This window comes from Otolemur garnettii, unplaced genomic scaffold (assembly GCF_000181295.1).
Source record: "Otolemur garnettii isolate 467f Iridium unplaced genomic scaffold, OtoGar3 scaffold00067, whole genome shotgun sequence".
Lineage (NCBI taxonomy): Eukaryota > Metazoa > Chordata > Mammalia > Primates > Galagidae > Otolemur > Otolemur garnettii.
In genome coordinates this window covers 3785790-3806403 of record NW_003852462.1, presented here as the reverse complement: position 1 = coordinate 3806403, position 20614 = coordinate 3785790, and the positions used below count along the sequence as shown (strand labels likewise).

General features: G+C 49.5%; 2 protein-coding genes across 2 annotated transcripts in view; both read left to right on the top strand.

Annotated features, from left to right (window-relative positions):
• The first annotated feature begins 2110 nt into the window (after positions 1–2110).
• Positions 2111–10697, top strand: RPL22 (ribosomal protein L22). The gene is made up of 4 exons (XM_003793222.3): positions 2111–2180; positions 3891–3995; positions 7655–7779; positions 10096–10697. The coding sequence occupies exons 1-4, from the start codon at positions 2169–2171 to the stop codon at positions 10238–10240; spliced, it is 387 nt and encodes a 128-aa protein (XP_003793270.1). The 5' UTR covers positions 2111–2168; the 3' UTR covers positions 10241–10697.
• Positions 10698–16468: 5771 nt separating this feature from the next.
• The window catches only part of CHD5 (chromodomain helicase DNA binding protein 5), a 61378-nt gene continuing 57232 nt past the window's right edge, over positions 16469–20614 (top strand). The window contains exon 1 of the mRNA XM_012807240.1: positions 16469–16547. Within this exon, the coding sequence (XP_012662694.1) occupies positions 16469–16547 (79 nt within the window). The remainder of the gene's footprint in view (positions 16548–20614) is intronic.

The window sequence follows — 20614 nt, the reverse complement described above, 5'->3', positions numbered from 1 at the left end:
CACAGGCGCCGCCCTATCCTATATAGTTCTTAACTCAGATAATTTAGTACAAAGGATTGTTAACTAGGTATAGAGACTTATTGACTAGGTAACTGAAGAGGTAAAATAAAAAGAGTAGCTACTGTAGGAAGCAGCTAAGCCTCACTCCTAGGATGGTATTATTAAAATCCAGAAGCTCAAAGGAAGGGCATGAATTGCTGAAACTCAGACATCTAAGGACAGGGTGCTATTTGGCTGGGGATGGTATCTCTGAAGAGAGGAAAATGAGGCTGATTTTGCAAGTGTTGGAGTAACTGCAAAGTGGATGCCATTGCGGTTTCTGGAATGTTCCAAGTGCTGCTATCAGGCTGAAGAAGCAAGACTGGGTGACGCCAACAGAATAGGAACGAGGAGGAGGGAAAGCTCGCTATTGGTAGAACCTAATTGGGATCAGCTGGCAAAGCAGAAACATTTGCAGAGATCCAGCCTCAGCACTGCAAAGCCAAGAACAGCAGGTGGCTGCAACTTGGTCAGCCTGCACTGGAGGCCTGAGAAGAAACCCAGACTAGTCAGCACAGTGTCTCCTCCACTGATTATAAGTCAGGATTAGAATTTTGCTCGGTGAGTACCTTGAAGCCAGGTAAAGGGAGGAAGAGTGTATGCTACTGCTTACAATTTAGGATTCTGTTATATAATCCCATAGGGACATGAGGGGAGTGGTACGGGTGGGTGCAAGGTAGCTCAGTCTAGGGGCTGTAGGCCTAGGGTTGGAGACCTTGCTTCTCCACGTGTGGCCCATAGGCCAGCAGCAACCGCATCAGCGGAAGTGTTAACCAAAACAAACAAAAAAAATTGAGGTTTATACTTTGGAAAAAGGAGAGTTTTATTGCTCTTAAGGGGTAGCAACCTGGTGGATAGCCATTCCAACGGGTTTGGACGCTGACAAGCAGCCAGAGGCCAGGCACACGTGCTTCTGAGAAAAGACAAAAGGCAACAGGATTTTTATACTGAGCGGTGGCCAAATATAAATATTTAACGAGCTATAGGAGGAACATGAATATGTATGAAAGAGAAATCATGCGCATGTGTAATTGTGCTTTATTGCTCCCATCCGGTCTTGGCTGGGATCTGTTTTTTTGAGACAGAATCTTGCTCTATCGCCCAAACTAGAGTGCCTTGGCGTCACCACAGCTCAAACTCCTAGGCTCAGGCGATTCTTCTGCCTCGTAGCTGAGGCTACAGGCGCCTGCCACAACTCCCCAGCTAGTTTTTCTGTTTTTAGTAGGGACAGGGTCTTGCTCTTGCTCAGACTGGTCTGGAACTCCTGAGCTCAGGCTATCCGATCCACCCGCCACTACCTTCCAGAGTATTAGGATTACAGTCGTGAGCTAGGAACTCAGTTTTAAGATTTTTCCAGAGTCCTCTTGGCCGAGGAGTCCATCTAGTTAGCAGAGAGATTAGGATTTATTTTTAGTTCACAAGAGCTCGCAAGAAATGCAGAATCTTAGGCCACTGAAAACGCTGAATGGTCCCCGTCTACATATCCCTTTAGGCAGAAGACGACTCGCGCGGAAAAGCTGGGAGGTGGTGATCAGAGAGGATGGGCAGCTTGACTTTGAGACTCTGGACGGGTCAAACGGAAGCGTGCTCTCGCCTGCAGCCCGGAGCCTACGCTGGGAGACAGCTCCCGGGCTTGAGCTTCCAGGCTGGGCTTCTTACTCTAGGGGAAGCCATAGTGTTCTGCGGCCTAGGGCCCTCTGATGCAAATTTCTCCAGGGCCAGAAGGAATTTCCTTAACTCCCCAAGTTAGTGAGTTCGGTCCCCATCCCATTAGCAGGTAATATACGGCTTACTTAATTTATTTCTTGGAGGAAATTCTTTCGAAGAGAAAACCAATCCCTTTTCCCTTTGGGCTCGTCCAGCCTAGCTTCCCCTGCTCGGATCTTCGCAGTAGGACAGGCGGTCCAGCCTCCTTCCTGCCCCCGCAACCCTCCAAGTCCCGGGAGAGGACGCGCCTCCCCTACAGGGAAAGCCAATCGCTTCCCGGTCGTACAGAACGGAGAGATTTGGTGGCAACCAAGGGGCGTGGCAGAGCGACTAGTGCTGCCTGGGCCCTGCGTGCCCGGCGCGGAGCGGACTCTTTGCGTCTGCGTAGTGCGCTCACCTCCCTTTCTGCCTCCGCTGCCGCCATGGCTCCTGTGGTTAGTATGGCTCCGCGTGAGGCCTCGGCTCCGGAGAGAGGCACGTGGGCCTCGCCGAGCTCCGCGCGCGCCCAGGCTCACTGGGGACCCAGCTGTGCACCCTCCGTCTGGGGTGGGCTGGCAGGCAGGCCGCACCGGGCCGGGGTGCTGCCGATCCCAGCACGTTGTGGGCGAAAGAGGCTGCGGCCTGAGGCCCCTGAGGGAGGTCCGGGAGGTCTGGGAAGCCACGGCCCGGGCTCAGGCTCCAGTCTGGGCCAGCCGGGAGCTGGATCGTTTGGGCTGCGGGCTGTGCTGGTGGTTGTGCCGGTCACTGGCCGTTAGAGTCCGGCTTTGGGCCTTGGTTACCTGGGCGGAGGGCGGGGAGGAAGGGCACCTGCCATCCTGGGGAGCCGCGCAATTGGGAAGCAAACGGTCAAGACGAGGGGGGGGGGAAGAATCTGCAAAAGGGTAGTCTGGTGGGCCTGTTCTCGGAGAGGGGGCCCGGGTTTGAGGACCCTCTTAGCGTCCCCGGAGGAAATTGGTTTGTCAGAGTGTTGTGCAGACCTTTTTGGGGTACGGTCCCTAATTATATGTTCCTTTAGCTAGGCTGGGACTGGGCTGTGAGATGCTCTCGTGTCACTCTGTGTGCAGATCGTCTTTCCTGCAGGTTACTTAGAGAAAGGGTTTTCTTGTTCTTCGTCCCAAGAGTCTCCTATTTCTCTTTATTGGGACTCTCTGGTTAATATTTCTGGTTCTCCCACTATTTTGCCTAGGCGGGCTTTTAAATGCTTTTATGCATTTAGTTTAAAACCTCGGTGGAAGATATCATGATCTCCTACTTGAAGGTTTATTTTCGGGGATAGATCTTAAAGCAGCTCTCTTGGGTTGTTACTAGGAAGAGACGCTGTAAAAAAGAAATCAGTGGTTTTTGTAGTTCTTAAATGCTTGAAAAGTAGACCAAGTTAGTACCAAGTTTTTGAAGGAGTTCTTTTAAATATAAACGAAGGGAGGTAAGGTATGTTCTTGGAAAGGTCTATTTAGATTCTTCAAAGCTTTTGAAAGTGGAAACACAGGTAAGTAGGATGTACAAATGTATTTCTATGGTACCCGAGTTTGTAGAGGGGTAAGATTAATATGAATGTCTTAATAGTGAATAAACTGGGACCTGATAAGATGTGCTCTGCCTGGTTGTTTGGAAGTACTAAGTCATAGATTAAACCCATCAAAAAGGACAGCAGTTGTTAACAGTGTTGTAAAAGACTAAGTTTTAGCTTTACCCTTGTCTAAACTGAAGTGGACAAGAGCTAGAATACCTTAAATTCCCTGCTGTTCCTGAGAAGGCAGGTGAGACAGGATTAGGGGAGGCTAGCTAAAATGGATCAGGACTCTAGTCTGGACACATAGGACCAGGATCAAAATTGTAGGTATGCAAACGTTTGTATGCCTGTATTTTAATCCTGGAATAAACTACAGTAATATTTCCTGAAACTGATAGACTCTTATGCCTGTAGAGATTGGAGTTTGAATAGGGCCACAGTGCTAAGAATAATTTTCCTGTGAAAAGGGCATGGCCCCTCAGGCCCTCCGAGCTTGTAAGGCTGTATCGTTCCAATTATACCTCTGTTACTCTTGGGGTTCTCGCAGGGGAACACAATTCCATGTTTCCTGTTTGTGTGGTCTTTTATGCCTATTGACATTCTGTTAATTTTTTGTGTATGTGTACTTTCGTAGAAAAAACTTGTTGCAAAGGGAGGCAAAAAAAAGAAGCAAGTTCTGAAGTTCACGCTTGATTGTACCCACCCTGTAGAAGATGGAATCATGGATGCTGCTAATTTTGTAAGTTACATTATTGCCACTAGGGATGGTCATGACCTTTTGCGGTAACTGTTGAGAAAACCTACCATAGTGTGTACATTTCTGTTTTCAGGCTTATAGGCAACTTGACAATTCTGGCTCTATCATTTAATTCTTGGATTAGGGGCAGAGTATTTGTTTCTAAGTCTTGCTTTTTGTTTGTTTGTAGCCGTTGTGAGGAATAAATAAGATGGGCTGTAGCATGTAGGTGCTGGAGGAGTATAATATTTTGCCTGTCCTTTTTTGCTTTAGTTCCCAAAAGTGATTTATACTTAAAAGTCACCAAGAAACAGGCCAACTTCATTGGGTCCAACAGCCCCTTTTTAAGCATAAATGATAGGCCATGATTCTCTAGGGGCTGCCTCTGTCCTGGGCTTCAACTTTTTTTTTTTTTGTGACAAAGTCTAACTTTGTCACTGTAGGTAGAGTGCTGTGGTGTCAGCTCATGGTAACCTCCAAATCTTAGGATCAAGCAATTCTCTTGCCTCAGCCTCCCAAGTAGCTGGGACTATAGGCACCTGCCATGATGCCCAGTTATTTATTTATTTTATTTTACCTTATTTTTTAGAGACAGAGTCTCACTTTATTCCCTTCAGTAGAGTGCCGTGGCATCACACACAGCTCACAGTAACCTCCAACTCCTGGGCTTAGGCGATTCTCTTGCCTCACCCTCCCGAATAGCTGGGACTATATTTATTTTTAAAGAGGCTGGGTCTTACTCTTGCTCAGGTTAGTTTTGAACCTGTGAGCTCAGGGGAATCCACCTGCCTCAGCCTCCTAGAGTGCTAGGATTACAGGTGTGAGCCATTGCACCCAGTCTGGGTCTCAACTTTTAAGATGTGAAGCAGATGGCAGCACTTTCTGTGGTTTTCTGTTTTTTTTTTTTTTTTTAGACAGTCTCACTATGTCACTCTCAGTAGAGTGCCCTTGCGTCACAGCTCACAGCAATCTCAAACTCTTGGGCTTAAGTGATTCTCTTGCCTTAGCCTCCCAAGTAGCTGGGACTACAGGCACTCGCTACAACACCTGGCTATTTTTTTGTTGTTGGAGTTGTCATTGTTCTTTTAGCTGGCCCAGGTTGGATTCAAACCTGTCAGCCTCAGTGTATAGCTGGAATCCTACCCACTGATCTACCGGCGTCGCCTGGTTTTCTGTTTTACTACAGAAAACAGCGTTAGTTTACTACCCTGAACTGCAGGGTTTACTATAAACTATATTTTTCATTTCTTGCTCTGTATTGATTTTTTTCTGTACATTTTACTCATTTCCCAGTATTTCTCTATTCAATTTGAATCTAGAAGTTTTTATTTTATTTTGTTTGATTTCAGTTAATCTAGAAATTTGAAATAATCTCACTGCCACATTTGGACTCTGCAACTTGGTTTTGGCATTTTCTTCCAGTAGCCATGCTTGGGGAATTCATACTTGGTATTGTGTGCACAGGTCTCTAAATTTACATTTGCTCCTCACACCTATTGCCAGGATCAGAACCTTTATGACAAAAATAATTTTCAAATAAAAAATTGAAGGCTTGGGGGGTGGCGCCTGTAGCTCAAAGGAGAAGAGCGCTAGCCCCATATGCCAGAGGTGGCAGGTTCAAACCTAGCCCCGGCCAAAAAATGAATAAATAAATAAATTGAAGGCTTGGTCTATGACCACTAATTATAGAGAATGGGCCTGGGGGGCCTCTTACAGTTTATTGCCTTTGTGTCAATCTTTTTGCATCTGTTTTTTTTCTTTTTCTTTTTAAAGTTTCACTATGCCCTTGGTAGAGTGCCGTGGTGTCGTCACAGCTCACAGCAACCTCAAACTCTTGGGCTTAAGCGATTCTCTTGCCTCAGCCTCCCAAGTAGCCGGGACTACAGGCACCTGCCATGATACCTGGCTATTTTTTGGTTGTAGTTGTTATTGTTTAGCAGGCCTGGACCAGGTTTGAACCCGCCAGCCCAGGTTCATGTGGCTGGCATCTTAACCACTGAGCTATGGGCACCGAGCCTGTATCTGCGTTCTTTAATAAAGAAGCCTCTTGGTTGGCTCCTTAGTTCTTTCTCTAGCCAGTAACTTCTGGCTTTTCTTGCAGCCTCTTTTCCTTCTTAACCTTGGTGTCTTCCACTCTGATACCTGCTCCTCAGGCAATCCACCTGCTTTGGCCTCCGGTCACTGAATGTCTTTGTTCTTATAGATTGAAGATAGATCGCATAGTGGCAATATCCCTGCCTCCATCCCTTTACAAGCCATTCCCTCAGTTCACGCATCTCTGTGTGTCTTTTCCTTCTGGATGCCTCTTTAGGATAGAAAACTGAAGTCATTTGTGAGTCTTAAGATGTAAAAGTGAAGATTTCTGATATAATCACATTGCACCAGCTATGGCTAACACATTTTGTATTGGAGTTTTAAAATAGATAAATGTAAGAGTTTTGTGCCAAAAAGAACATCTCATTGCAATAGCAAGATACCAAAAAAAATTCTTTTGGGTTTTGGGGCAAAGATTCCTGAAGCCCACAGAGGTGAATGGCTTCCTTAGGTCCGTATAAAGGGACTGCAGAGAGTATATCTCTGGCTCCTGGGGGGCTGCCTCTCCTGCAGCATGTGGCTGTGGACCAGATAGAGAATTATTTTGGTAACTGCATGTTTTTTTTTCTGGAGACAGACTCTCACTTTGTTGCCCTTGGTAGAGTGCTGTGGCGTCATAGCTCATGGCAACCTGAAACTCTTGGGCTCAAGAGATTCTCTTGCCTCAGCCTCCCTAGTAGCTGTTGTGGTGCCTGCCAGCTATTTGTCGAGATGGGGTCTTGCTCTTGCTCAGGTTGGTCTCGAACTCCTCAGGCAAGTCCCTGCCTGTCTTTGTTCTTTCTTAAAGCTTGAAGATTTATTTTCATAAATAAAGTGCTGAAAATAGTGCTTTATCTTCCTTAAGTTCAGAAGTTGCTTGGACTTTTGTTGCATGTTCCTTGTGAAAATTTGGTCTTGGGTTTCCTGTGTATTCTTGCGCTGGCCACTAGGCCTTCTGTGTAGAGGCGTATTTGACCTTGTGTGGAAGCAGTCAAGTATGTTCATGCTAAGATATTTCCATAGTATAAAGTATATGGTAGTATATGTAAATAATACAATAATATCATAGTGCTGCTTTCTCCTGCTAGTCCTAGATTTCACATCGTATGAATAGCTAAAGATTTGCTATCTTTTTTTTTAAAAGAATGGATCTTTAAAAGAAACAATATTGTACCCTATAAATATATACAACTATTTTTTTTTTCTTTACTGAGACAGAGTCGCAAGCTGTCACCCTGGGTAGAGTGCTATAGTGTCACAGCTCACAGCAACCTCAAACTCTTGGGCTCAAGTGATTCTCCTGCCTTAGCCTCCCAAGTAGCCAGGACTACAGGCACCTGCCACAATACCCGACTATTTTTTGGTTGTAGTTATTGTTTGGCAGGCCCGGGCCAGATTTGAACCCACCAGCTCTGGTGTATGTGGCTGGTGCCCTAGCTGCCTGAGCTACAGGTGCCAAGCCAATACATAAACAACTATTATATTAAATATTTAAAAAATGATATTCAGTGTTGGGAGTACAAGAAAGGAAAATGCTCTTAAGGTATGTAGCCTGTTGCTTCACTAATTGGTCGATTTGATTTCCACAGGAGCAGTTTTTGCAAGAGAGAATCAAAGTGAATGGGAAAGCCGGGAACCTTGGGGGAGGCGTGGTGACCATTGAGAGAAGCAAGAGCAAGATCACGGTCACCTCTGAGGTGCCATTCTCCAAAAGGTGCGTGGGCAGCGGCCAGTGCCACACTTAGTCCCTTCTGGCCAGGAGGGGATCACCTGAAAAGTGGCTGGGTTTGTGATTGCAGCTATTAATTTCTGAACAATGTTAGTGTGGGAGGCAGTGAATAAAGGTTATGATAGTCAGATTTCACATTTGGCTGTTGTAAAATTTTGTCTTTCACAGGCTAAAGCATTGCAAGTAGTCAGGTTCAGACTATTTTTTTTTTTTTTTTTTTTTTTTAAAGAGATGGTCTTGCTCTGTTACCCAGGCTGGAGTGTATAGTCAGGGTCTTAGTTTATCACAGCCTTAAACTTCTGGGCTCATGTGATACTTGAAGCTGGGACTATAGGCTTGTGCCACTGTATCCACCTAATTAAATGCTTTTTGGGAGATAGAGACAGGGTCTTGCTGTGTTGCCCAGGCTGATTTTGAACTCTGGGCTCAAGCAATCCTCCTGCTTTGGCCTCCCAGAGTGCTGACATTACAGGTGTGAGCCACTGCACCCAGCTGTTAGACTGTGTTCTTAAAAATACAGATCTTCTCTTGGCTCTAGACACAGTGAAGAGCTCTTTCCTTTTCCTTTTTTTCTTTGGGGAGATAAGGTCTTGCTCTGTTGGGAGTGCAGTGGTGTCTTCATAGCTCACTGCAACTTCAAACTCCTGGGCTCAAGTGATCTTCTTGCCTCGGCCTCCCAAGTAGTTGGGATTAAAGGTGCCCACCAGAATGCCCAGTTAATTTTTCTATTTTTAGTTGAGACAGAGTCTTGCTTTTGCTCAGGCTAGTATTGAACTCCTGAGCTCAAGCAATCCACCTACCTCAGCTTCCCAAAGTGCTAGGATTGTAGGTGTGAGATACCATGCCTGGCTCAATTTTTTTTTTTTGAGACAGCCTCAAGCTGTCCCCCTGGGTAGAGTGCTCTGGCATCACAGCTCACAGCAACCTCCAACTCCTGGGCTCAAGCGAGTCTCCTGCCTCCTTCTCCCAAGTAGCTGGGACCACAGGCATCTGCCACAGTGCCCTGCTATTTTTTTTTTTTTTGTTTGTTTGTTTGCAGCCATCATTGTTTGGTGGGCCTAAGCTGGATTTGAACCCGCCACCTTAGGTGTATGTGGCTGGCGCCTTAGCCACTTGAGCCTCAGGTGCCGAGCCTCAATTATGAAATTTTAATATTTATTTATTTATTTTTGGCCAGGGCTGGGTTTGAACCCGCCACCTCCGGCATATGGAGCCGGCATCCTACTCCTTTGAGCCATAGGCGCCGCCCAAATTTTTAAACTTCCTGAAATTTTGAATTAAACACCTCATTTGAATACACTATGGTAGAAATAATTGAGGAAAGAATATTTTGTAGATGGGACGACCAGACCAATTTATTTTTATGTAGGGAAAGGTGGATAGAGTTGACCTGAGATCTTCACATCTTTGTGAAGATGGCTTTATTGCTGTAGAAACGTTGTTAGTGTTCATGTCTTGGATATGGTGAGTCTACTGGTTTATAACAGTTTGAAGAGGTGGTAAGTATCACGAGCCACATGTTATACTGGGAGAAGCTATTGTTTGTTAGGATTGATTTGCCCAGCATTGAGTTTGTGTGGCATTATCCTCCTCCTCTATGCAGAATAGCTAACCTCAGGACCTCATAAGCAAATGGGTCGGGAAAGAAATAAGATTTGCAGGTTTATTATCTTCATGCTATAGTTAGGATGTTAGGAATAAAAGCCAGTCCCTGCCTAAAGGGCAGGTTTTCTAGTGAGCAGTTTGGCTAAGGCAGCAGTTAGGCAGATAGATTAAGTGCTCTCTGCTGGGCTGAGCGCAGTGGTGGGTGGCACCCTGTCCAGTGCACTGGGTGGAGCCACACACAGCAGAGAGCTCTTGACACAGCCCTAAAACAATCCTGATAACCCAGACAACCTCACAAAGGAGATTGACTCAGGGAGGTGATGTCTACAAAGTACTAGGAGCTCACTGGGGACCTAGTGATTTCTCAGTAAAATGCACACAGGGCTGTGTGCTCAATTGTCAAATTATTACAGAGCTGTCTCCAGTGCTGACTCAAAACCATCGTATAGATATTTGTGGTATAGTGGACAGCTGTTAGATTTTATCTGCTCTCATCATTTCCAATTTAGATGACATGCAGCTGGTACTTTTATTAGACCATTGGTGGAGTATATCTGCCTCCTCTTTGTCATTTTTGATGGGAAAACACCTTGGGTTGTAATGATTTTGAATATGCAGGTTTTATAAAGTTAAAGTGTTTGGGAATGCAAGAAGGCCATTTGTCTAGTGTAGTTCTCAAGTGTCCTTTCTCTGCAGGTATTTGAAATATCTCACCAAAAAATATTTGAAGAAGAATAATCTACGAGATTGGTTGCGCGTAGTTGCTAACAGCAAAGAGAGTTACGAATTACGTTACTTCCAAATTAACCAGGATGAAGAAGAGGAAGAAGATGAGGATTAAAATTCATTTATCTGAAATTTTTTGTATGAGTTCTTGAATAAAACTTCGGAACCAAAATGGTGGCTTATCCTTGTATCTCTGCAGTATGGATTGAACAGAAAATTGGAAATCATAGTTAAAGGGTTTCCCTTGGGCTGCCACTTACTTATTTGTAACTTGACTTGTTTTTTTTTTTCTGTTTGAAAATTTCAGTTCTCTTGAAGTAGTGATACCAAAATAGAAGAAGGCGACTTTAAGGGAACTGACGCGCATTGAGCAGGTAGATGAGATGTGGAGGTGTGAGCTTCAGTTAGTCTCTGTTTCATCTGTAAAAATGTGACGGTCAATTTTATCTGGTGCTTTTACAAAGAATCAGGAATTCAAGTGGGCTCTTCTCATTCATTAAAAGCAAACCAGGTAACTTCTAAGATTCTCTTATGGGAAGAATGGCAGTGTCAATAAAATGCAGGTTTCTGGGCCATTTGTCTGGTTTTCATTTTTTGGTTGTAAATTACTCTTGATGCATACAATTTTGTATACTAATTCTTTTTCTTCCTGTAGAAATAAAATGTGCTCCTTTGCTGCATTTTTGACTACTCTCTATAAAAGGGTTTAGAGAGAAATATGGTTAAAGTCCCAGGTTCTAAATTAACTAAATGTGTACAAAAAATGACTTTGTAAATTACTGTTTCCACCAAGTCTTTGCAACGAACTTTGGTCCCCAGCAGGGGGCGTTGGAGTGTAGTTTTCACACATGGCCTCCTGTAAGGGTCCCAGACCTCCATGCTGAGGACTCTGGAGGCTTTTGTGAAGGGGAGGTGGGAGATGCCCAGGAAATAGCTGCTGCTGGCCCATGTAGGCTGTGACTTTAATGTCAGAATTCATTCTACAAACAGTGGTGTGTCTACGAGATTCTGTGCCAATATGTACAGAGGCCAGAGAACTGAGAGGTTGTTCCTGAGGCTGGGAATATGTAATTGTTGCTGAGTCTGGCTTTGAAAGAGACCCTGATGCCTTGTCGTGCCCTTCTGAAAGCCAAACAATGATGCAGAAATGTTAGCCTTGTTTTATAATTACGGTGGATAAAATCCATGTTTTTAAAGAGCTTGCCTGCAGCTGGTTTCCACACCTGAAATTGTGCTATGTGAGTTGCGTGGCTGAAATTGAATGTTCACGTCCTGCCCCGGCTCCAATTTAACATTCGGTGCTCTTCTGGATTGAGTTGAACATGTTGAGGCTTTGCAATTTCATTTGTGGTAAAGGCTCTAGCATTTTCTATTTCTATGCAAATTTCTTGAAGGAGAATTGCTTGCCTATTCTCTGCCCTCACGGAAGGCAGTTTCTTTCAAACTTAACTGAGGCATCAGTTGCTCTTTGGCTCTGCCCCTTATGGTGGTTACTGACTATCAGTTTGTGAGTGGGGTTTGCAAGTTTCACTTGGTGGTTGCATTGATGTGCCCTTGTAGTAATTATTGGATTGGTTGTGAAAAAAATTAACTCTGGGCTGAAATTAGCTTATAAGCTTTTTCAGAGTAGTCCCAGATTTTAAAACTTGTAATAAAGTTGAAACTCACTGGTTTTTCTATGCTGTTTCAAACTCTTGTAATTGAGTTTTGATCACATTTTATATTAAAGTGGCTAACACATGGCTACTATTGTTGTGCAAGGCTTTTTTTCTTTTTAAAGGGTTGACATGTTAATCTGTTCAGCAACTAAACCTCTGTCCTCACTGATGAGATGTTGTACCCACAGTTACCTTGGTCTTTGTTAGGCCTAGGAGGAGTGGGGCCCTTTTTCCATCTTCTTCACCTTGGTTGTGCAGTTCCCCCCAGCGAGATTCTGGAGTTGACTGTAACTGAGTTCCATGTGGAATTTTCAGATCCAGGGCCTGGAGAACAGCTGCAAACAAATGGCAGGTTTTGATGGGGGAACGCTTAGCGTGAAGTGGGGTGATAACGGCACTCAATACACCGGCTGTGCCCAAGGCACGTTTTAGATCAGGCACCTTTGGTTAGTCTCCTCATGCCCCACCTGCCTCATTCCCCACCTCACCCCCTATTTGAAACAGACAGATGGGTGTTATGGAAAGTTTGAAGCTGTGATATATAAGTTCACAAAAGTCATGAAATGGAAAATGCCTATAATCTTGTTAGCTGACTATTAATCATACATACCTCTCTTCCCTGGAATGTGTTTGTACAGCCAGGGAATTACAATAAGATGGTTTAACATCAAGCACAAGCACCTGGTCATTTCTAAAGGGTTAATGCGTTTCCCTTTAAAAGGTTTCCCTTTAAAAGCCTGTCCTTTCGGTTCTGTGACACTTCTGGTGGTGAAAGTCCTCATACCTTTTCAGGGACAGCCAAGCATGGAGATACATGGGTCCTAACAGCTCACCAGTGTTGCCTGTCATGGGTGGCCAGAAACATGGGGGATGTGTGGGGGTTTGAGCATACCAAATACAGTAGGGCCTCCATAGTTGACCACCTCCCTGCACTGACCACTTCCTTAAGTGGACCTAATTTTCATAGACCAGACGTGTACCACCACTACAGTAGGCCTAGTTCCTTATGGTGAGAAACTGTCTGTTGACCAGTTGCTTATAGTACCTTGGGTGGTCATGTCTCAGTTGATATTGGGTTATTTAGGCCTCAGTCTTTTTAGGGGACACTTGATTTCCTGGAAGGCGAGCAGGACCCCAGTGAAGGGATGATGATGGTTCCTCTGAAGTCGCTGATAACTTTGGGAGATCCTAGAATTTGGCCATGATTACGTGCTTCCTTTTCAGGTATGCTGTTCTTTGGGAATCTGTTGGTACCCAGGGGATTGACCATCTTGCTGGTGATCATCAGACAGAAGGCGGGGCTAATTGGGGTCCATAGACCGCCCAGGGTAGGGATAGCTGAGACACCATAGCAGTGGGAGGTAGGCCAGTCCCCCAGTGGAGGAGCTGGATGGGCTCCTGCCCCCTTGTTGGTTGAGTCATGGTAATGGGGCTGTACTGGTGGATGGAGCCGAGCAGGTTTCTTCCAAGAGTGTGGAGAAGGTAGGAGATAGGAGAGGTGTGGTGTAGGGGTTGCCTATCCTGGCAAGGAGGTGGTCCTCCACCTAAAGGAAGCAGGTGGAAGACCATCTGTTAAATTATGCCATGGCGATACTTATCTCCAGGAACAGAAAACTAAGAATTTCTAATCCAGCCATTTTTTTGGTCTTTGGGATGGATTTGAGATCCACTTTTTTTTTTTCTAGGCTATTTTGGGCCAGGCTAAAACAGTCTGTAAAGGCTGTGCTGACTAGCTAAGGGAGTGAGCTCCCACCATAGCTGGGACCCAGGAAGTGCACTGCGTGGGTCCTTTCTCAGGAGAAAGCCCCCTCCTTTTGAGAAGCTCCTTCCCTTGCAACCCCAAGTGGTTTGGATTTACGTGGTGTAAGGTCCACACTTTGAGAAAAAAGCTTCAAATGTGATGAGGGCCTTGACACTGCGGGTGGGGTGAGGTGGTGGGGGGTGCTGATCCTTTATTTCCGAGGCTATTGCAATCCTGAGCACTGCTGTCTCACCCCTGCTGGGGAGGAGGCTCCCAGGCTTTGGAGTTTTGATCTCTTCTTCCTTGACCTATGTGGCAGGCTGTGAGGCAATACAGGTATAAGCTCCACTGCCCTGAAGAAGCCTAGGGTGTCATCAGGTGGCTATAGCATGGGGGCATATTATTAAGGAGCTATCTTCAAGCAGGATTTGGGGTGCCTGTTTGAGGAATTTATGTAGCCCAGGAATGGAGGTTGAGTATGGTACGTGCAAAAGATGATTTCTTTTTAACTCTTGTTCTTGGGAAACATTTTTTTCCCTTGATACTTTTATAACCAATATATTAGAAAATATTTTGATTTTTGAACTGACACTGAGGTGTAATTATGAGCTCTGTGATCAGCAAACATGAGAATCTTGTCTTATGAAAGTATAACCTTAATGATAGGCTTGTTCTCAAACTGCAGAGTTTATAGAACGTTCATGTTTTTAGGGATTGCTTTAGCATTAGGCATTTTTAGCCCACTGTCATTAAATATGCACATTTGGTAGTTTAACAAGGAGGATTGTCCTTTAAAATGACTGGTGATTTGTAGTTCAAAACCCATGTTTCTACCCTCTCAGTCTTTGCTGTATGTCCCTTTTGGTCAGTAAGCAGGCCTTGTTACCCAGGGCAGTGGGGGGCGGGGCAGGGAGAGCATTAAGAAGGACAATATTGCTTCTCTAATTTGTTGCCAATTGAGCACTTAGAATTGTTCTTTTTTGAACGATAATCTTGACTTTCTCAGCCGCGCCTTGGAAGTTGGAGCCAAGGTTAATGATGTGTTGTGTTTGCGTGTGTGTGTGTGTGTGTGGTTTTCTGCAGATGAGAAATACCCTGAGAGTTTCTCTATAGTGGGGCAGGGGAGATTTGATAGGGATTACAGAGGTGCTGGGGACTGGGAACTATGGGGTGTGTGTTTGGTGGTGCTTAGGGTTTTGCCCTTTCCCAAGATGAAGGCTGGGCTCAAGCCTCTGTGGCCTGGGGTAACCCAGCTGGCTTGTCGTTGGGGAACTACAGCCCTGGACCCGGAGGCTTAGGTTTCTTGGCCTGCCTCCTGCGGGGCTGATCTCACTGTTTGTGGATTCCTGGCACTTTCATCCCAGGAGACCGTCCCAGACTGGCCCTTTCATTTGGGGCTTCCTGGCCATTCTTCTGGGTGGGAAGAAGGGGACCACTGTCCAGCAGCTCTTCCTCCCCAGGCCATCGGTTGCCTTCTGGTCAGAAGCTTGGACTCACCATTCGTGGATTGTGGCCACCTCCCCGATTAGTCTGGTAGTAGGGCTCTCACCAAGTGGGCACAGCTTTCCTGGTTCTGCACAGGTGCCAGGGTAGGGAGCGCCAAGCCCTCCTGTGCTGCTACAGTGGCACGGGCACTGGCAAATTCTGGCCGAAAGGGGCAGGTGCCAGAGGCACGGTCTCCTCCCCCTGCTTCCACCTTCGGCGGGTCCTGCCATCTCCAGCGCGTTCCCTCAGCGTGTCTGGTCCCAGGCAGTGAGGCCAGGTGCCCTTCCTCACTAGCCCTTCAAGCGCTAGATTCTGCCGGCCGCTGAAACTTTGCGTTCTTAGAGTAGCTTTTAAGACTTGCTGCTGCCCAGACTGAAAGCGCTCATTTAAAATTCCAGTCTTGCTCCCCAAGGCTTTGGCTTCCATCTTCACCTTTAACGACCGAGGGCCGGTGATGCAGGCACTTTCCCTCCCCGCGACAGGTGTCGCTTCTAAGCTGGAGTTTGGGGCACAAACGACACAGGTCCGCACCACACCCAGGGGTGTTGAGCGTTTTTACTGGACCCGGGCCGGAAGGGCATTTTGGAACAGAGCTGATGGGCGGCGGGAACCGGGGTGAGAGGAGTGAGCGAGGGGCTAGGCTATACGGACTTTTCTGGGGGAAATCAGACCCACTGTCTCCAGCGCGTCCCCTCCCCAGGTGCGGAACATTTTTCTTCTAATCCTCTTTGAAAGGTAGTTAGTCGCGTGTCGGGGCCAGAGCCAGGGGCGTGTGATTTGAAAGGGAACTTGGGCTCGCCGCCCCGGAGACCCCACCTCCGCGCCCTTGGGGACCCTAGGGCCGAGCGCCTTCGTGGGCTGGGTGGCGGCCGCAGGCCTTGCTCCAGGTGCGCGGGGGCGGCGTCTTCCCGCCTCCTACCACGCCTGGGCTCGCCCCAGTCCCAGCTGCCCGCTCGGCCGTCGGGTCCCAGAGCGTGCGGGCTCCTCGACGGCTCCCTCTGCCGGAGCGCCCCTGTCCTCCACCCTCACCCGGAGACTCAGGACTAGCCCCCCAACTTGTTCTCTGCTGTTAACTAGTAGCGCTGCCGGAACGATGGGATGGGGTTGCCACAGCAACCAGACTGGACGTCACAATCCGGGCATGTGTGCCGCACCCCCGCCGTGCCGCCGTGCCGCCGGCGCTGCCGCCGCCACCCTCGGCCGGCTGCGGGACTCGGGCTGCTGGGCGCGGGGGGCGGAGCGGCCCGGGCTTTGCGGGGAGCAGGCTAAGGCGGCCGAGAGGAAGGGGGGGTCGAGACGGGGGGTGGAGGTTTGGGGGGGTGGGGGGCAGGCGGCCGCCATCTTCTCGCCGAGGCCGCCTCGCCCGCCGCGCGCGCCCGTCCGGCAGCGTACGGGTTAAGGCTGGCACCGCGCCCGGCGGGAGGGGGGGCGCCCACCTCCCCTCCTCCTCGCGCCGGGCATGCGGGGCCCGCTGGGCACCGAGGAGGAGCTGCCGCGGCTGTTCGCTGAGGAGATGGAGAACGAGGACGAGATGTCAGGTGAGCGGGGCGCCGTGCGCCGTGGCTGGAGCGGGGGGCGCCGAGACGGGCCGGGCCGGGCTGGGGCCGGGGCGCGCAGGCTGCGGGGGCGGCGCGGCCGTGCTGGCGCCGTGCAGGAGGGGCGCCCGGGCTGCGGGCTGTGCTCCCGCCCTACTGGCGCCGCGCTGCCAAGGGCGCGGGGCTGGGCGAGCGCCGGGGCGCGGCGCGCGGGCAGCCAAGGGCGGGGTGTGATCGACTCCCCCGGCCGCGGCGCGGGCCAGGCGGGCCCGAGGACGGCGGGATGGGGCCTGCACTGGGCGCCCCGGCAAGGAGGGGGCACGGCGCCTCTGGGGTCAGCCCGCGTGCCCTTGAAGGGGGCGGGAGTCGTGCTGGCTCCTGGCGCGGCGAACCCCGCGCTCTCGCACCGCCGCTGCGCGCCTTTGGCCTGGCCGCGGGCAGGCGGGACCCAGCCCCGGCCCCAGGCCGTGTTGGCCGCAAGGCGGGCTGGGTGGGGCCCGGAGCGGGGCGAGGACAGGCTGTGTTTGGGGACGGGGCGACCGTCAGGCTGGGACCGCTTCCCTCCCTCTGGGCCCAGAAAGGTTCCGTGCCGGGGCGCGCGGGCTCGGACTTCTGCTCCCCTTTCCCGGCCGCTGGGTACTGTGACCGCCGCTCCCAAGCACTTTGCCTGGGCGCTGGTGTCCTCGTGACGTGTCCTAGCGCTCGCTGCTGTCTCCAGTCCCCCGTCGCCCAGCGTAGCGGCGTTCCCAGCCCACCCGGCTTTGGCTAAGGGCCTGACACCCCAGGGCCACCGCCCTTGCCCTTGCCATCTCTCTTATCTCTCACAATTTGGCACAAATAGGGTTTGTCCATCAGGGGATCCCTTGCAGGAGAATTCTTTAGTTAACTGCTCACCATTGGTTTGGGACATTCCCCCCACCCCCACCAAGCTGGGTAGAGCTCCACCCTGTGAACCAGTCTTGCGCCCTCCCTTGGGGGTGGGGAACTATTATTTTTCTGCTTTCTGGTACCAACTCTGGCTCCTCTGGACTTCTGAGACACTAGTGGGGGGCCAGGAGGGCTCTCCCTAGCCCAGGAATGTGCATTTAGCCCCTAGGAGCACCTTCTTCAGGGGTGAGAGTATTCCACAAATTGACATCTCCAACAGCTGTGTGGCGGGAGCAGGGTAGCTCCCAGTCTCCTCAACGAGGGACTCTCACCAGGTGGCCACACCCCCCCTGCTGTTTGCCTGCTTGTTGGCTTAGTGGTTTAGGGCTGTGACTGGGCCACTGCAGGAGCCTGGTCTTCCCTCAACTTTAACAAGCCAAATGGGCAAAGAGGGTCCTGGAGTTGGGGATAGAGGTGGGACGTCCCCATGTGGGGGCAGGATTGCCTGGACAAGGTCGATTGTTGTATCCCAGGTCTGTGGACTCAGACCCATTCATCAGAGGGGGAAACGGAGGCAACGCACAGGCATGGAAACCTATGGCTGTTTTGTCCCCAGGAGGCTGGCCCATCAGTGAACCGGTCCACTGGTTTCCTCAGATGGTGGTGATTGGGGTGTGGCCCCTTTGTGGTACCGTTGGGGGCAGTGGACAGCTGTAATGGGCTCTTTTCTGGGACTTTTCATGGACTTCCTGATGGAGTCTCTGGTCCCATTTCTGGTCTTGTACTCTGGGTCCCTGATTGTGTTGGGATGAGGAGCTGAGGGAGGGAAGGAGGCCAGGGAACGTGCCCCCAGGTGAGAGGAGCACGCATTCACTGGGTCCAGAGGTTGGGCTTCTGGGGTCAAAGGCTACTGCCAGCTACCTGTTCTTCCCCTAGCCCCCGGCCCAGCAGAGCCGGTGAGGCTGTCCCAGAGCCTGCAGAGGAGACGGCCTGCTTTGGCTCCTCTGGCCTGGGGATTCTGGCCTCTGAGCAAGACCACCTGCACTGCCTTCAGAGCCTTCCCAAGCTCCTCTCCACATTCTGGGTCCAAGCCTCTGTCCTGCTGGGCTCCTCTGCTCCATAGCCAGGGTCACCTGTGTACACAGGTGAGACCTCATCTCTCGTGACTTGCATTAGTCACAAAGCCCTTGTTCTAATCCACCTTTCCCCCCAATCCCCCTTGTTCCTGCGGTGCAGCCACACAGGCCTCCTTGTTGCTTCTGGAATCCTCCAAACTCCATCCTGCCTTTGGGTCCTGACCGTGACCCCATCTGACCCGCTCTTTCCTCTGTTCAAAGCTGCCTCCTGGTCATTTAGGTTCCAGCTCAAATGCTACGATGGGTAGGGACCCCTGGCTCAGGCATGGTCCCCGTTCCTCTTAGACCCAGGGTCATGCTTTATTTTCTTAGCAACCCTTGCTCCTCTCTGGAATATTATCACCAGTTTACTTCTGTGTCTGTGGGCTTCTCCCTGGTGTGACTCCCTTACTCACCTGCCATGCCCAGGACCTGGAACTGTGGGTACCTGAGACTTGGCTGTGGTCAGGGTGACTGAGTGCTTGGGAGTCCCTAGGTCACCTGTGGCCCTTGGCCATGTAGGCAGCTCCAGTCAGGCCTTATGTCAGGCTCTCCGTCACAGCCCTTTGTGACACCCCAGACCCAGCACCAGCTGGTTTCCAAATGCTGCAGTTTGCAGTGGGAGGTGCTGTCATCAGACTCGTTACTTGTGACTTGTTTCCTCTTTTGACACTGCTGGTCTCAGGACCCCCCCTCAGAACACTACTCTCTCAGCAGTGTCCTTGTATGAAGGCAGGTGGGGGAGCCTGCTCTGGGGAGGAAGGCCATGTGAGTGCCCACCTCTTCTGGCCTGGGGACTAGCAGCTGCCAAATTCTCTTGGGAGTTGGACAGCTGGTCAAAGTGAGGGCCTGAATCCCAGCTCTGCCACTTGTTAGCTGGATGGATTTGGACAAGCTACCCAGTGCTCTGCCTCAGTGTCCCCACCTGTAGAATGGGGACATAGCACTAGCTACCTCATAGAGGGTTATTATGAGGACTAGTGAGATAATACATGTGGAACATTTAGGTCACAGTGCCCAGAACATAATAGGTGCTCAGTAAACTGTGGCTGGTATAATTAGCACCTTTCAAGGAGGGCAGCTGTCCTGCCTTACCCAAGGAAATGCTTCCAAGATTTATACCCTCACCCAGTAAGACTAGGGGCATGGGAGCCTGGGTGGGAGGGCTGGGAGTGTGAAGCCTGGGATGGGGCTGGAGGGAAGCAAGAGAGGGGCTCATAAGCTGTGGCTCTAACACCTCTTAGTGCAACTGCTGGGCCAGTAAGTTCCCTGCTGGGCTGACCCAGCCCTTCTTCAATCCTAGCCAAAGCTGGTGAGCCCAGGCTCTCCTGATGGGGCAGTGTGGTCCCCTGGCCCCAGTGGCACTTGATTAGCCCTAGCCTGTGAGCTTCTCAGGCTTTCTTAGGCCAAGGGGTCAGGAGAAAGTGACAGGATTCCTAAAAGGCCTTGAGCTTTTAGGTTATCCCTCTCCCCCAAGAAAGTGTGGATCTGGGGGGCTCCCAGGGAGGTTGATCATATTTAATATCCTTTTCTGGGAGGAGTGAGGTGATCAGTACACTTTGTCCAGGGGCTTAGCTAGTGGGTTGTTCATTCTTATTCCAAGTTGATCTGGGCCTGAGATCCATCTGTCATTTCATCACTTCATCTAGTCACTTACCCATCTATTCATCTATCCATGTATCTACCTGGCCACCCAAACACTACCCATAAAACAAACCAACTAACCATCCAGTCACCACCATTCATCCTCCATCTATCCACCTGTTCATCTACCACCCATCTATCTATCCATCTGCCATTCACCTATCCATCTACCACCCCTCTATCCATCCATCACTCACCTATACATCCATCTACCATCCATCTACCATCCACCTATCCATTCACCATCCACCTATCCATCCACCATCCATCTATCCATCCACCATCCACCTATCCATCCACCATCCCCCTATCCATCTACCATCCACCTATCCATCCACCATCCATCTAACCATCCACCATCCATCTAACCATTCACCATCCATCTATCCATCCACCATCCACCTATCCATCCACCATCCATCTAACCATTCACCATCCATCTAT